A 14,050-nucleotide genomic window follows, 5' to 3' on the forward strand; every position below is an offset into this window, starting at 1 on the left:
TGTTTTGTAGTAAATGCCTACTATGTTCTGTGTGCTGAAGCAAAGCAAGAATTTCATTGTCTTATACAGGGACACATGACAATAAACTCTCTTGAACTTGAACTAGAACAAGTTGTCCAGCAACTTTAGGCTGTGCAAGAAGAAGGGCAAGTTGGGGAGGGCGTCACGCGGAGGAGAGTGCGTCGTCACAGAAACCATGACGTCATAATGGGCGGGTGTGCCGGAGCGCCGCCCGCGGTGCATTGTGGGAGGGGGACCCACCCACTTTAAAATGGCGGATAACATCCCGCTGGAGCCGGTGCGGAGCGCGCAGAGGCGGCACGAGTACTACCAGGGGAGACACAGCAGGTACTGCAGCGGCTGGGACACGGGCAGAGCGCTGGGCGGCTGGAGTGTGGAGGCCGGGAGAGACTCCGGCTCGGGGGGGGGGGGACCTGACCTCTGCAGTCTCCGTGATCGCGGCTGGTGCCGCGGCCCAGCAGTCGCTCCCTCCCTGTGCAGCTTCACTTCTCCTCCGGATCTGTTTATTACCCCCACATTCCGCCTCGCTCCCACATTTACACCTCCATCCTGCGTTGATGCGTTGTCAACAAACTCTCTCCCCGTTCTTCCGTCACTGACATTCATAGCCATGTTTGTTTATTTCCCTCTTACAGGACCCCCACCATCTTCCCACTCTGTCTCTCCATTGGCACCTTCCTTATCTCACTATCGTCTCGTCGCTTTGCTCGTGGAACCTCTTGTTTTCCCTGTTCTCCTCAACTCTTCATCCCCCCCCCCCCCCCCCCCCCATTCTCCTTCTCTGGCACACTCCTCTTTCCTCCACCTCACAATTTTGCCCATTCTGCACCCATTCTTCCCCCTCTCCGCACCCATACTCTCACCTTTCACATCCAATTCCCTCTCTTTGCAGGTGTTGTTCCATCCTCCACCGTTCCCTCTCTCTGTATTTGCTCCTCCATCCTTCCCCTTCATATTTCCTTCCCATTGCAAATGCTCTTCCATCCATCCTCATATACCACCCTTTGTGTGCACTTGTCCATTCATCCCATTTCCCACTCTCTGTTCCTTCTTCCATCCTTGCCCCTCCAGTTCAACCTCCTAACCCACGCTCTTCATATTCTTCATTTGTACTGTGCATCCATTCTTCCAATCATCCTGCTCTATGCATGTACTCTTCCAACCTTCCTCGAATATCTTACCCTTTGCATGTGCTGTTTCATCTCACTAGCACAATGAATACACGTCCGACACCCACAACATCGTGTAAGAATAGTTTATTTTTAACAACTAATTGAAACTTCTGGAAGGTCATGACCTCAGTCACGAGGCACAGACACACTTGCCAGCTTCTGCTCTTCGCCTCAAGGGTCGCTGGCATTTACATTACATTTACAATACAATATCCAACTGTTCCACGGTTCCCTCAATTTTCAATTGGCAGCCTACCTTTCTACCCCGGCCCTTGTTTTGCTTTTCTGTTATGCTCTCCCATTCTGCTCCTATTTGCCCCAAAGCACTCAATCTCCCTTTCACATTTTCCTGTCTCTTCACAGGCTCTTCCATTCACATTTCTCCCTTCTGTCCTCCTGCGAACATGCTTTTCCATTTCCCACTCTGCACACACTCATTTCCTCTTTCTGAACATGCTTTGCACTGCTCTTCCCCCCATTCCCCACTGCCCCTATCTCCTCCCTCCCATTCCCCCACTCCGCCCCTCTACCCACCCGCTCCCCCACTGCGCAGCTCTCACCCCATTCCCCCACTGCGCCACTCTCACCCCATTCCCCCACTGCCTGTCTCCCCCCCACTGCCCCATCCCCCCCCCATTCCACTGCCCATCTCCCCTCCCCATTCCCCCATTGCCCCATCTCCCCCCCATTCCCCCCCCATTGCCCATCTCCCCCCTCAATTTTCCCCACTGCTCCCTTATCCCCCACCCCCCCCCACTGCTCCCTTATCCCCCACCCCCCCACTGCTCCCTTATCCCCCACCCCCCATTGCTCCCTTATCCCCAACCCCCCCCATTGCTCCCTTATCCCCCACCCCCCCCCCCCCCACTGCTCCCTTATCCCCCACCCCCCCCCCCACTGTTCCCTTAATTTCCACCCAACTCTGCAAGCACTTGCATTTCCCACTCCATTTCCACTTCCTACAGGCACGCAACCCGCCCCTGCACAAGTGCCCACTCTCCACTTTAAGTGCGGGGCCCCCCCGGCTAGATGTGCGTGATCCCCCACCCCTGCATGTGTGTCCTCCTTTGTTCCCTGCTCAGTACATGCCCCCCACATACTAACATATTCATTTTTCCTCCCCAAAGCACGCCCACCCCCTCACTCTGCACAAGCTCTGCCCAACCCGATTTCTCACTCCATTCCTCCCAAATGCACATCTCTCCCCTTCCCAGGGTAAGACAAGGGTGGTAGCGGTATTACTTGAAATTGGTGAATTCAAAGTTCATACCATTGGGTTGTAAACTACATAAGTAGAATATGAGGTGCTGTTCCTCCAGTTAGGCCTCACTCTGGCAGTAGATGAGAACAACCTTTGTTATACAACCTTGGTTTGGTTTGTGCATACTTCCTGGGATAGAAAGATTGGATTGGGAATGGGAAAGTTAAAATGTTTAGGAACCAGGATAGCTAGCAGGCAGAGATAGATACAAAAAGCTGTAGTAACTCAGCAGGACAGGCAGCATCTCTGGAGAGAAGGAATGGGTGACATTTCGGGTCGAGAAACGTCGCCAGAAGGCAATGGCCGTTAGAGCGCAATTGTTCAGGTGACAGTTGCCGAGTATATACTTGGCCTAGCTGATATAAAGGTAATCACACCAGGAGCACTGAATGCACTATGGGAGGTATGAAGTGGTGAACTGCTGCCTCATCAGGGAGGCCTGCTGGAGATGCCTGGATTGAAGTATGAGTTCCAGTGTAGGGGCAGCTATTATCTCCTGCGGTTCAGGGGAAAGTACTTGGGGACAGAGGTTGTGGTTGGATGGGTAAGAATGAAAATGAGCCACGGAGGTGCGGAAGGGATGGTGATGGGAAGATGTGGGATAGTGAAAATGTCGGAGGATGATGTGTTCCATCTTTTTCATGCTCCATGTGTGCACCATCCTTCCTCCTTTTCACTCCTCTATGTACTCTTCCACCCACCCCTTCACCCTGATTTACCAATCGCTGAGCATAGTTTTCCGACCTCTTCCAATTACATCTCCTTTGCAGACCCTCTGCTACATTAGGAGACAACAACATTTATCCTTCCTTGCGTATTATGCATTATGAAAAGCAAAAAGGAAATATACAATACCCATGCTGCAGATAAAATATGAAGCTGTTCAAGCTATTTAAGTTTATAATTTGTAGTTGCTGCATAGTTAAAGGATATATCTGCAGTTTATTTTTCAATAAGCAGAATTGCCATGAGTTTCAAGGTTTATTTTGAATATATTGTTTGTCAATATTGAGCAGTTGTTCAGGATGAGAATCCAATCACAAATTATGTAACTGAATGGAATGGTGTTTATTTTTCAATGCAAGTTTTATTTTTAAAACACTTGACGTACCTCAAAACAGCTTCAACCACATTTATCGTAAGTATAAACATTGTTTTGCAGGCCAAGTTACTGAAAGTCAAAATCAAACACTTGATTTATGTAAGTCAAATAAACGTAAAACACCACAGGTAGTAATGTAACATTGAGCTAGGAGGAAAGAATAGTTTTTTTACCCATAATGTTTCCTTTGGGTGAATATGATCTTATTGCATTTGGCTGGAACATTTGAGTTTGAGGTTTGGAAGGCACTGCATACAACCTTCATGGAGGAAGTTTATCGCAAGGGATATGTATTGATAGAAAGTTGTGGTGTTGTAGTCTTTTCTGAAGATAGACACAAAATGCTGGAGGGACTCACAGGTCAGGCAGCATCCCTGGCAAGAACGAATGGGTGACGTTTCGGGTCAAGACCCTTTGGTGTATTGTTTGATCTACCAAATACAAATGTAATAAAAAAAACTTTGATTTGACCCTTAGAAACATAGAAATTAGGTGCAGGAGTAGGCCATTCGGCCCTTCGAGCCTGCACCGCCATTTAATATGATCATGGCTGATCATCCAACTCAGTATCCCGTACCTGCCTTTTTTCCATACCCTCTGATCCCCTTGGCCACAAGGGCCACATCTAACTCCCTCTTAAATATAGCCAATGAACTGGCCTCAACTACCCTCTGTGGCAGAGAGTTCCAGAGATTCACCACTCTCTGTGTGAAAAAAAGTTCTCCTCATCTCGGTTTTAAAGGATTTCCCCCTTATCCTTAAGCTGTGACCCCTTGTCCTGGACTTCCCCAACATCGGGAACAATCTTCCTGCATCTAGCCTGTCCAACCCCTTAAGAATTTTGTAAGTTTCTATAAGAGACTTGTGCATTAATGTGCATTAATGTGCATCACTCGTGTCCTATTTAGGACCACCCTTCTTGTGTAATAATAACTCTTTGTTCATGTAGATAAACATTTCATATAGTTTGGCTTGGCTGAGCTGTTATACATTTCAATAGCTTGGAACATTTGAAGTCATTCTGATGTGGAATTTTAGTGAATAATGAGCAAGATAATGCCAATAAACGATTGCAAACTTGGTTTTTGCCATTTAATAGGTTGATTTGATCGGAGAATCTTTTCAGAGGCAAGGCATTTGGATTAGTTTCAAGATGGCACAAATTTTACAAAATTGCAATGAATAATATAATGTCTATTATTGTTTGTGGATGTTTGATAAAGTGTGACGCTGTATGGTTATTCATTCTTGTAAACTACTACAGTTATGGGCCTGTCCCACACGCAACTTTTTCGGCGACTGCCGGCACCCGTCATGGGTCGTTGCAGGTCTCCGAAAATGTTTAACATGTTGAAAATCCAGCGGCAACCAGAACGAGGTACGACTCTTTGGGCGACTACTCACGACTATACAGGCTTCACCCCACGACATGTTGCCAGGATGTCGCCTGTATGGTCGTGAGTTGTCTCCTCAGTCGCCCAAAGATTCGTAGTGTCTTTCTGGTCGCCACTGAATTTTCAGCATGTTGAAAATTTTCGGTTAATTCCTATCCTCTTCCAAACGCCAGGCCACATTTTCACACATCCTATTCACATTTTCCCCGTGGTGGCGATGAACATCTTCCCTTCGCATTTCCACCTATATTACCGAAGTTATTGATGATTCAAGTTTTAAAAAAAAAAAGAAAAAAAATGGTTCTCGTACACAGCTGCAGTGCCACAATGACATCACAATGGGGCGTTGCCAACGGTAACCGCAGCTTCTCACGGACAGCCTTTTTCTCCAGGAGGTTCCACTGATGATGTCACAATGCACCAATCACAATGGGCTCTCAAGCTGCCGAGTGCCACAATGACATCACAATGGGATTGTTGACAATGGCAACCGCAGCATGAGGTTGCTGCCCCTGTACCAATATCAGTGGCTGCTCCTGAAGTTCTGGTTGCATTTTAGTCCCACGATCTTGGTGTTTGGACACAAGGCAGGGAGTGGGGAGGGCCGATCGTGCGGGGGGGGGAGGGGGGGGAGAACGGACAGTCTCCCAGTCTGTTTGCTCCTGGGCCTGGCTGATATGCTCATTCGCGCGTCCAGGCAGCGGGTGGAGTCGCTGCCTGGACCCAACACGTCGAGTACACGCCTGTCTTCGGTATTCGCACTGTGCACCCCCCCCCCCCCCCCCCGCGGGGGGGGGGCCCATAAAATGTCTCATAAAATGGCTTTATGTACGAGAAAACCATCAAACAGGAATGCATCTCTGCTCACAGCATGAGATTCAATGGGGGAAAAAGAGGTTTGGTTCACAGAAAATTGCGCTTCAGAAGATTTTCAAGGAACACAATCCCCTTCGGGATTGTGGAAGGAAGATATTTAGTGCGGGTGAGAATATATTTTGATACCATGTTCACATTGACTGTAATTCTCAACAAACTTTACTTGTAACATGAACTGCAGATAAAAGTGGAGCCAGAGAATTTACTATACTTGGAATTGCAGAAGGCATTTCTTCAGATGCCACAACAAAGATTATTGTGGATCAGAGAGAGTGGGTTGGAAAATATGGTATAGATAAGAGATCTACCAAAATACTTTATTTCTGCTTAGCAAATAATGAATGGCATACCAAACATTAAAGCTGGGACTTCAGCTTATTTACAGAAATGATTTGTATGATGGCACTGAAGATGTGGTTGCTAAACTTGCTAATGACCTAAAGAGAGGAAAATAAATTCCGACAAGAGCATAGCGATTTCAAGGGACTGTAGTGCGGTGAGGTCGGGCAAATGGAGTGCTATCTGGGGAAAAAGTGAATTTTTCTTCTTTTTGCAGGAAAATGAGAGAAAACATCCATGCAGCAAGAAATTGCAGTCCTCTGAGATGCGTACATTTCTGAGAATCCTTACATAATTTGCAGATTTTTTGTATGCGTTGATCTTGTATAGGGGGAATGATTGATTTACATATTTGTACAGTCATAGCTTGCATTTATTGGATTTATCAGAGGTGCCAAACCAGACACATGCAAGTTCCTGGTGGATCTTGACAAGTTGGATCTGAAGAGGATTGTTTCTTGAGATAATCCAGAGGTAGCAGATCACTTCATTAAAAGAGAGTAGGTAACATTTTTCTGATTGTTATAAACTGGGGCTGTCTTCGTCCAAGAACAGCGGAATCAAAGTCGAATTAATAGTTTATTAATAAGCACAGGAGCGAAAGACTAGATGAAAGTATGTTGAGGATAACCATAATCTAAATGATGGTGCAGGCATGATGACCTATACAGTGCTCTCCATAATGTTTGTGCCAAAGACCCATCATTTATTTATTTGCCTCTGTACTCCACAATTTGAGATTTGTAATTTAAAAAAATCACATGTGGTTAAAGTGCACGTTGTCAGATTGTAATAAAGGCCATTTTTATACATTTTGGTTTCACCATGTAGAAATTGCATCAGTGTTTATACATAGCCCCCCATTTCAGGGCACACAATGTTTGGGACACAGCAATTTAATGTAAATTAAATAAGCCATGTTTAGTATTTTGTTGCATTTCCTTTGCATGTAATGACTGCTTGAAGTCTGCGATTCATGGACATCACCAGTTGCTGGGTGTCTTATCTGGTGATGCTCTGCCAGGCCTGCATTGCAGCCATCTTTAGCTTGTGCTTGTTTTTGGGGCTAGTCCCCTTCAGTTTTCTCTTCAGCATATAAAAGACATGATCAATTGGTTTCAGATTGGGTGATTGACTTGGCCACTCAAGAATTGACCATCTTTTAGCTTTGAAAAACGCTGTTGTTGCTGTAGCAGTATGTTTGAGATCATTGTCTTGCTGTAGTATGAACTGCCGGCCAAAGCGTTTTGAGATATTTAATTAAACTTGAGCAGATAGGATGTGTATGGATGATAAGGTTCACTTCTTAATAAACAGACAACTCATAAAAATGTTAGTTAGACCAACTCAAGCTTTAGTGATCATCAGCCGGGAAGTGACGGGGATACACCAGTCAAGTAAGCAACACAGACACTGGACTTCCCCTGTGCCATCACTTCAATGAACAAAGAGTTGCATTGTGTTTTATACTGTGTGTTTGTCACTTAGTCGCATTCCATTCCACGACATTGGTCATGGTCAGAGATACAGTCAATACACATTACCACAGGACGCGTCCACTGAGTTCGTCTCTTGTCAATTAGTTGGCACATTTCAAAGGCATCTTATCAGTTGGTACTTTCAAGACAAGACATCTCAAAGGCATTGGTCATTGTCTCAATTTACATCACTGAGACAAGTCTGTGATATAAACTATATATCTTTTATATATTTAAAAGCATTTAACCTTTTCATTTTCTCCTTTTTATCATTTTGATGATAACAATTACAGTCCTCGCCGAGTACATAAGAAAGGCCATAAGCATCACAACAGACAAATTAAGAGTACAATTAGTAATACAATCAATCCATAGTAGTCAATATTTCCCCAAGTCCTTCCAAACATAATAAATGGCCACCAACCTCCCCTGGAGTTATAATCATGGAATTCAGCTCCTACCTTCGTTATTTTAACCACTTCCATTCTGATATGGGCAGCCAAGTTGGTAAAGTTGGAGTAAGCATTGGGAATAAAAGTACAGCATTTCTGGCCGATTATGGCGCATATCCCTAATTTTACTGCTAGGATAAAATCTAGGGGCATTCTGTTCCGTAATACTACAGTTCTCATAGCTATTATCTTGGCTGTTACCCCATCTATCTCCTACTGGGTTGCACTCAAGGAGGCGGCAGTGGGATTATGATAAGTACTGGACTAAGTGACACCCAATCACATGGGAGGCCTGGTCCCCAATGCAACCCATTCCCCAACGCAATATTCCACCATTCACCCATTCCCCTAACGCAACCTGTTCTCCCAACGCAATATTCCACCACTCGCCCATAGCCCCTAACTGCGCAGACGCAGCTTATTTCCCCACATCCTCCAGCACTCCCTTCCCCCCCTTCTTTATGTGTGGGAGGGGAGGGAAGGGGGGTGGGAGGGGAGGAGTGGAGTTGGGGGGGAGAGCGTAGTGTGATGGGGGGGGGGGGGGGGGGGGGGGGGCGGGAAGGAAGGAGTGTGGTGGAGGGGGAGGTGTATGTGTTGCATCTCTTGTTGCATTCTGCAGCTAGCGGAGGGGGGCGGCTTCTGTCGGGGCCGGTGGGTGGGACGGGGAGCGTTGCCATGGCCTATCCCTGCCTGCCTGCCTGCCGCTGCTGTTGCCGTGGTCTTTCTCTGTCGTGGAAGGAGGGGTTGAGGGGTGGAGGGGTGTGTGTGTGTGTGTGTGTGGGCGGGTGGGAGGGGGGTTGGGGGGAAGAAGGTGCTGACTGGTAGAGCGGATCGGTCTGCGAACGCGCGTTTTTTAAGATTTTTAAACCTCGCTTACTTTTACATTAGACCACTGATCGGAACAAAACTTGGCGCACTCGCAGCTCAGAACGGTGAGTAAGCTGGTGACAAATCATAGTGCTATCGCGTACTGTTTTTGCGCAAATAGAAAGACGGCGCAAACCGGAAGATAACAAGATCAGCGCTTTAGTTATGTAGTCAGAAGATGATTGGGACACAGCTATCAGCCTTGGAGGGCATCTACAATACGCGGTGCCTCAGGAAGGCCACCAGCATTCATAAAGACTCCTCGCACCCTTGCAATAGTCTGTTCAAACCTCTACCATCCAGCAGGCGTTATAAGGCCTTCTACGCCCACACCTCCAGACACAGGAATAGCTTCAACCCCAGAGCTATAGCTGCTCTGAACCGGCCCTGCTGAGTGCCCCCCCCCCCCCCCCCCCCATGAACTGTCTCCCTCAGAGGGTCACGTTGCACATCGATCCGGCACAGACCTATTTGCAATTTATACTGCTTTAACTGTTTTTTTAAATCTTGCTTCTCTGGGTGTCTAAATTTTTAGCTAATTAAATTATTACATCGGATAGAAGCTGCATACCAAATCTCGTTGTACCTCTGTGCAATGACAATAACATTTATTATTATTATTATTATTATTTATAGATAGATACTAGACCATGTGCAATTGGGTCTGCTCCCCCAACACACCTGTTCCCGACCCGTAGCCACCATGGGAGGCGTCGTCCTCCAATTCAAGCCGTTCCCAAACTTAAGATTCCAGCACTCCCCTGCCTCCCTCAGCAGTGGGCTTTAAAAAATAAATGCACTTGCACTGCGTGTTGCAATGGCAATTCGCCCTCCCCCTCCTGTGAGGTGAAAACTTCAGAGTGTTTCTGTGTCGCAACTTTCAAAGTGTGTTGGAAGCTGGTGGGAATGATTTTAACAGTAAAAATCTTATGAAAGTTGGCATTTTTAAAGCTTTAATCGCGAATAACGTGAAATATAGGATTAATTCTTCATTGAAGCTGATCCCTGCTATTCGGGCCATTGTGACGTCATCAGTGGAAGCTGGTCGATTTAAATTCAAAGTCCTTTGATTTTTAAAAAACTTTTAATCAGTTTGGCATTAAAAAAAAATCAGGGAAGGTAGTGCATCCGTGGATAACAAGGGAAATCGGGGAGAGTATCAAAACAAAAGATGAAGCGTACAAATTAGCCAGAAAAAGCAGCCTACCAGAAGACTGGGAGAAATTCAGAATCCAGCAGAAGAGGACAAAGGGCTTAATTAGGAAAGAGAAAATAGAGGGTAGTTGAGTTCATTGGCTATATTTAAGAGGGAGTTAGATGTGGCCCTTGTGGCTAAGGGGATCAGAGTGTATGGAGAGAAGGCAGGTACGGGATACTGAGTTGGATGATCAGCCATGATCATATTGAATGGCGGTGCAGGCTCGAAGGGCCGAATGGCCTACTCCTGTACCTAATTCCTATGTTTCGATTATGAAAGAAAACTGGCAGGGAACATAAAAACTGACTGCAAAAGCTTTTATAGATATGTGAAGAGAAAAAGATTAGTTAAAACAAATGTATGTCCCTTGCAGTCAGAAACAGGTGAATTGATCATGGGGAACAAGGACATGGCGGACCAATTGAATAACTACTTTGGTTCCGTCTTCACTAAAGAAGACATAAATAATCTGCCGGAAATAGCAGGGGACCGTGAGTCAAATGAGATGGAGGAACTGAGTGAAATCCAGGTTAGCCGGGAAGTGGTGTTGGGTAAATTGAATGGATTAAAGGCCGATAAATCCCCAGAGCCAGATAGGCTGCATCCCAGAGTACTTAAGGAAGTAACCCCAAAAATAGTGGATGCATTAGTGATAATTTTTCAAAACTCTTTAGATTCTGCTGAGGATTGGAGGGTAGCTAATGTAACCCCACTTTTTAAAAAGGGAGGGAAAGAGAAAATGGGAAATTACAGACCAGTTAGTGTAACGTCAGTAGTGGGGAAACTGCTAGAATCAGTTATTAAAGATGGGATAGCAGCACATTTGGAAAGTGGTGAAATCATTGGACAAAGTCAGCATGGATTTACGAAAGGTAAATCATGTCTGACGAATCTTATAGAATTTTTCGAGGATGTAACTAGTAGAGTGTATAAGGGAGAACCAGTGGATGTGTTATATCTGAACTTTCAGAAGGCTTTCGACAAGGTCCCACATAAGAGATTAGTATACAAACTTAAAGCTCACGGTATTGGGGGTTCAGTATTGATGTGGATAGAGAACTGGCTGGCAGACAGGAAGCAAAGAGTAGGAGTAAACGGGTCCTTTTCACAATGGCAGGCAGTGACTAGTGGGGTACCGCAAGGCTCAGTGCTGGGACCCCAGCTATTTACGATATATATTAATGATTTGGACAAGGGAATTGAATGCAACATCTCCAAGTTTGCGGATGTCACGAAGCTGGGGGGCAGTGTTAGCTGTGAGGAGGATGCTAAGAGGCTGCAAGGTGACATGGATAGGCTGGGTGAGTGGGCAAATGCATGGCAGATGCAGTATAACCATATAACAATTACAGCACGGAAACAGGCCATCTCGGCCCTACAAGTCCGTGCCGAACAACTTTTTTTTTTCCCTTAGTCCCACCTGCCTGCACTCATACCATAACCCTCCATTCCCTTCTCATCCATATGCCTATCCAATTTATTTTTAAATGATACCAACGAACCTGCCTCCACCACTTCCACTGAAAGCTCATTCCACACCTCTACCACTCTCTGAGTAAAGAAGTCCCCCTCATGTTACCCCTAAACTTCTGTCCCTTAACTTCTGTCCAGTATAATGTGGATAAATGTGAGATTATCCACTTTGGTGGCGAAAAACAGGAAAGCAGACTATTATCTGAATGGTGGCCGATTAGGAAAGGGGGAGTTGCAATGAGACCTGGGTGTCATGGTACACCAGTCATTAAAAGTAGGCATGCAGGCGCAACAGGCAATGAAGAAGGCGAATGGTATGTTAGCATTCATAGCAAAATGATTTATGTATAGGAGTAGGGAGGTTCTACTACAGTTGTACGGGGTCTTGGTGAGACCACACCTGGAGTATTGCGTACAGTTTTGGTCTCCTAATCTGAGGAAAGACATTCTTGCCATAGAGGGAGTACAGAGAAGGTTCACCAGACTGATTCCTGGGTTTTCAGGACTTTCATATGAAGAAAGACTGGATAGACTCGGTTTGTACTCGCTAGAATTTAGAAGATTGGGGGGGGATCTTATAGAAACGTACAAAATTCTTAAGGGGTTGGACAGGCTAGATGCAGGAAGATTGTTCCCGATATTGGGGAAGTCCAGAACAAGGGGTCACAGTTTAAGGATAAGGGGGAAATCTTTTAGGACCGAGATGAGGAAAACTTTTTTTCACACAGAGTGTGGTAAATCTGTGGAATTCTCTCCCGCAGAAGGTAGTTGAGGCTAGTTCATTGGCTATATTTAAGAGGGAGTTAGATGTGGCCCTTGTGGCTAAAGAGATCATGGGGTATGGAGAGAAGGCAGGTACAGGATACTGAGTTGGATGATCAGCCATGATCATATTGAATGGCGGTGCAGGCTCGAAGGGCCGAATGGCCTACTCCTGCACCTATTTTCTATGTTTCTTTGACAACCTTCCTCATGGTCTGCAACACTGCCAATTTTGATGTTGTCTGCAAACTGAACCATGAAAGACTTGAGAGAACCACAAGCTTAACATGAGAGACTTTGTCAAATCAAATGCAATGTAGATAGCATGCACTGCCCTACCTTTGTTCTCTCTTCAAAAAAGACTAATTCAGGTAAGCTATGATGTGTGCAGATAAAGCCATGCTGTCATATCTAATTATCTAATTATCGAGACTTCCGGTGGCGCTATGGAGAACTAAGTCCAGCGCCAACCAGCTCCGTACCGAGGAAAACAAAAAACGGGAGAAAAATCGGGACCTACCTGCAGCGATCGCAATCTGAAACGGCAGCCTGCGTGACGTCATCAGGCCTGCGACTTAAGGTATGTCGCTACAACACACCCCCCCCCGTGGAACAACAAAAAAATCGGCTAAAGGAAGACCCCAGATGGAAGAGGAAGGCCCTACAGAAGCCTCGGCCTCAGTTACAACGATGGCCCAGGAAGATCCTCCAAGGAAGATTAAAGGGGGGAAAAAATGGGAAATGGAAGATCTTAAAATCTTTCTGGCTGCTGAAATGAAGACTTGTCTGGCTGCTGAAATGAAGACTTTTAGTGAGAAATTTCAAAAATCACTAGACACCTTCAAGGTAGATTTTAGAGCAGAAATGCTCGTTACAGTTCAACAAATGTTTGAAAACTGGAAGAGGACGAGGGAGGAAGAGGTCAAAGACCAGATGGAAGTGATGGAAGCCAGACTCGTTTCGGTGGAAACAAAGGCTCAAATAGAGGTGGACCCCATTCGCCAAGAACTCGATCAACACAGAATAGCGATAACCGAGCTTGAGAAATGTGCGATGACGAGTGCAGAAACAGTAAATCAGCTCCTTACTGAAAACCAACGCCTCACAAACATGGTGAGCAAATTAAATGATAAATGTATCGATCTGGAGGGGCGTCAAAGACGAAAGAACCTAAGAATTGTAGGGGTGAAGGAAGGAAGGGAGAAGGAAATGGGTACTCGGGATTTTGTGGCAGACCTACTACATACAGTCCTAAAATTGGATCACAAACCTCTACTCGGCCGAGCCCATAGAGCGCAGCGACGTCGTACTCAAGATGATGTCCATCCAAGACAAATTATTGTAAAAGTCCTACAGGATCATGAATTTGATGAGATAATGAAGAAAAGTGTTCGGAGCGGTCAACTTTTTTTTGAAGGCGAGAGATTTAGCATCTACCGAGATTACTCGACAGAGGTCTTCAAGAAAAGAATGCTGTTCAACGAGACCAAAAGAATATTGAAGAGTGTACCGGATTTGAAATACAGCCTACTCTATCCCGCAAAGCTAAGAGTCACCTACAATTCCAATGTGTTCTTTTTTACAGAGCACGAAAAAGCACTCGAATACGCCAAGGTAGTTGGTAACGTGCCTACAGACTGAAGAACCCACACCAC

The 14,050-nt window shown here is 45.7% G+C and overlaps 1 protein-coding gene across 2 annotated transcripts in view; it reads left to right on the forward strand.

Moving 5' to 3' along the window:
- The first annotated feature begins 231 nt into the window (after positions 1–231).
- Positions 232–14,050, forward strand: part of atp9b (ATPase phospholipid transporting 9B) — a 334,567-nt gene continuing 320,748 nt past the window's right edge. For both annotated transcript variants that reach the window (XM_055634761.1, XM_055634763.1), the window contains exon 1: positions 232–348. In XM_055634761.1, the coding sequence (XP_055490736.1) occupies positions 272–348 (77 nt within the window). In that variant the 5' untranslated portion in view covers positions 232–271. The remainder of the gene's footprint in view (positions 349–14,050) is intronic.

This window comes from Leucoraja erinacea, chromosome 4 (assembly GCF_028641065.1).
Source record: "Leucoraja erinacea ecotype New England chromosome 4, Leri_hhj_1, whole genome shotgun sequence".
NCBI lineage: Eukaryota > Metazoa > Chordata > Chondrichthyes > Rajiformes > Rajidae > Leucoraja > Leucoraja erinaceus.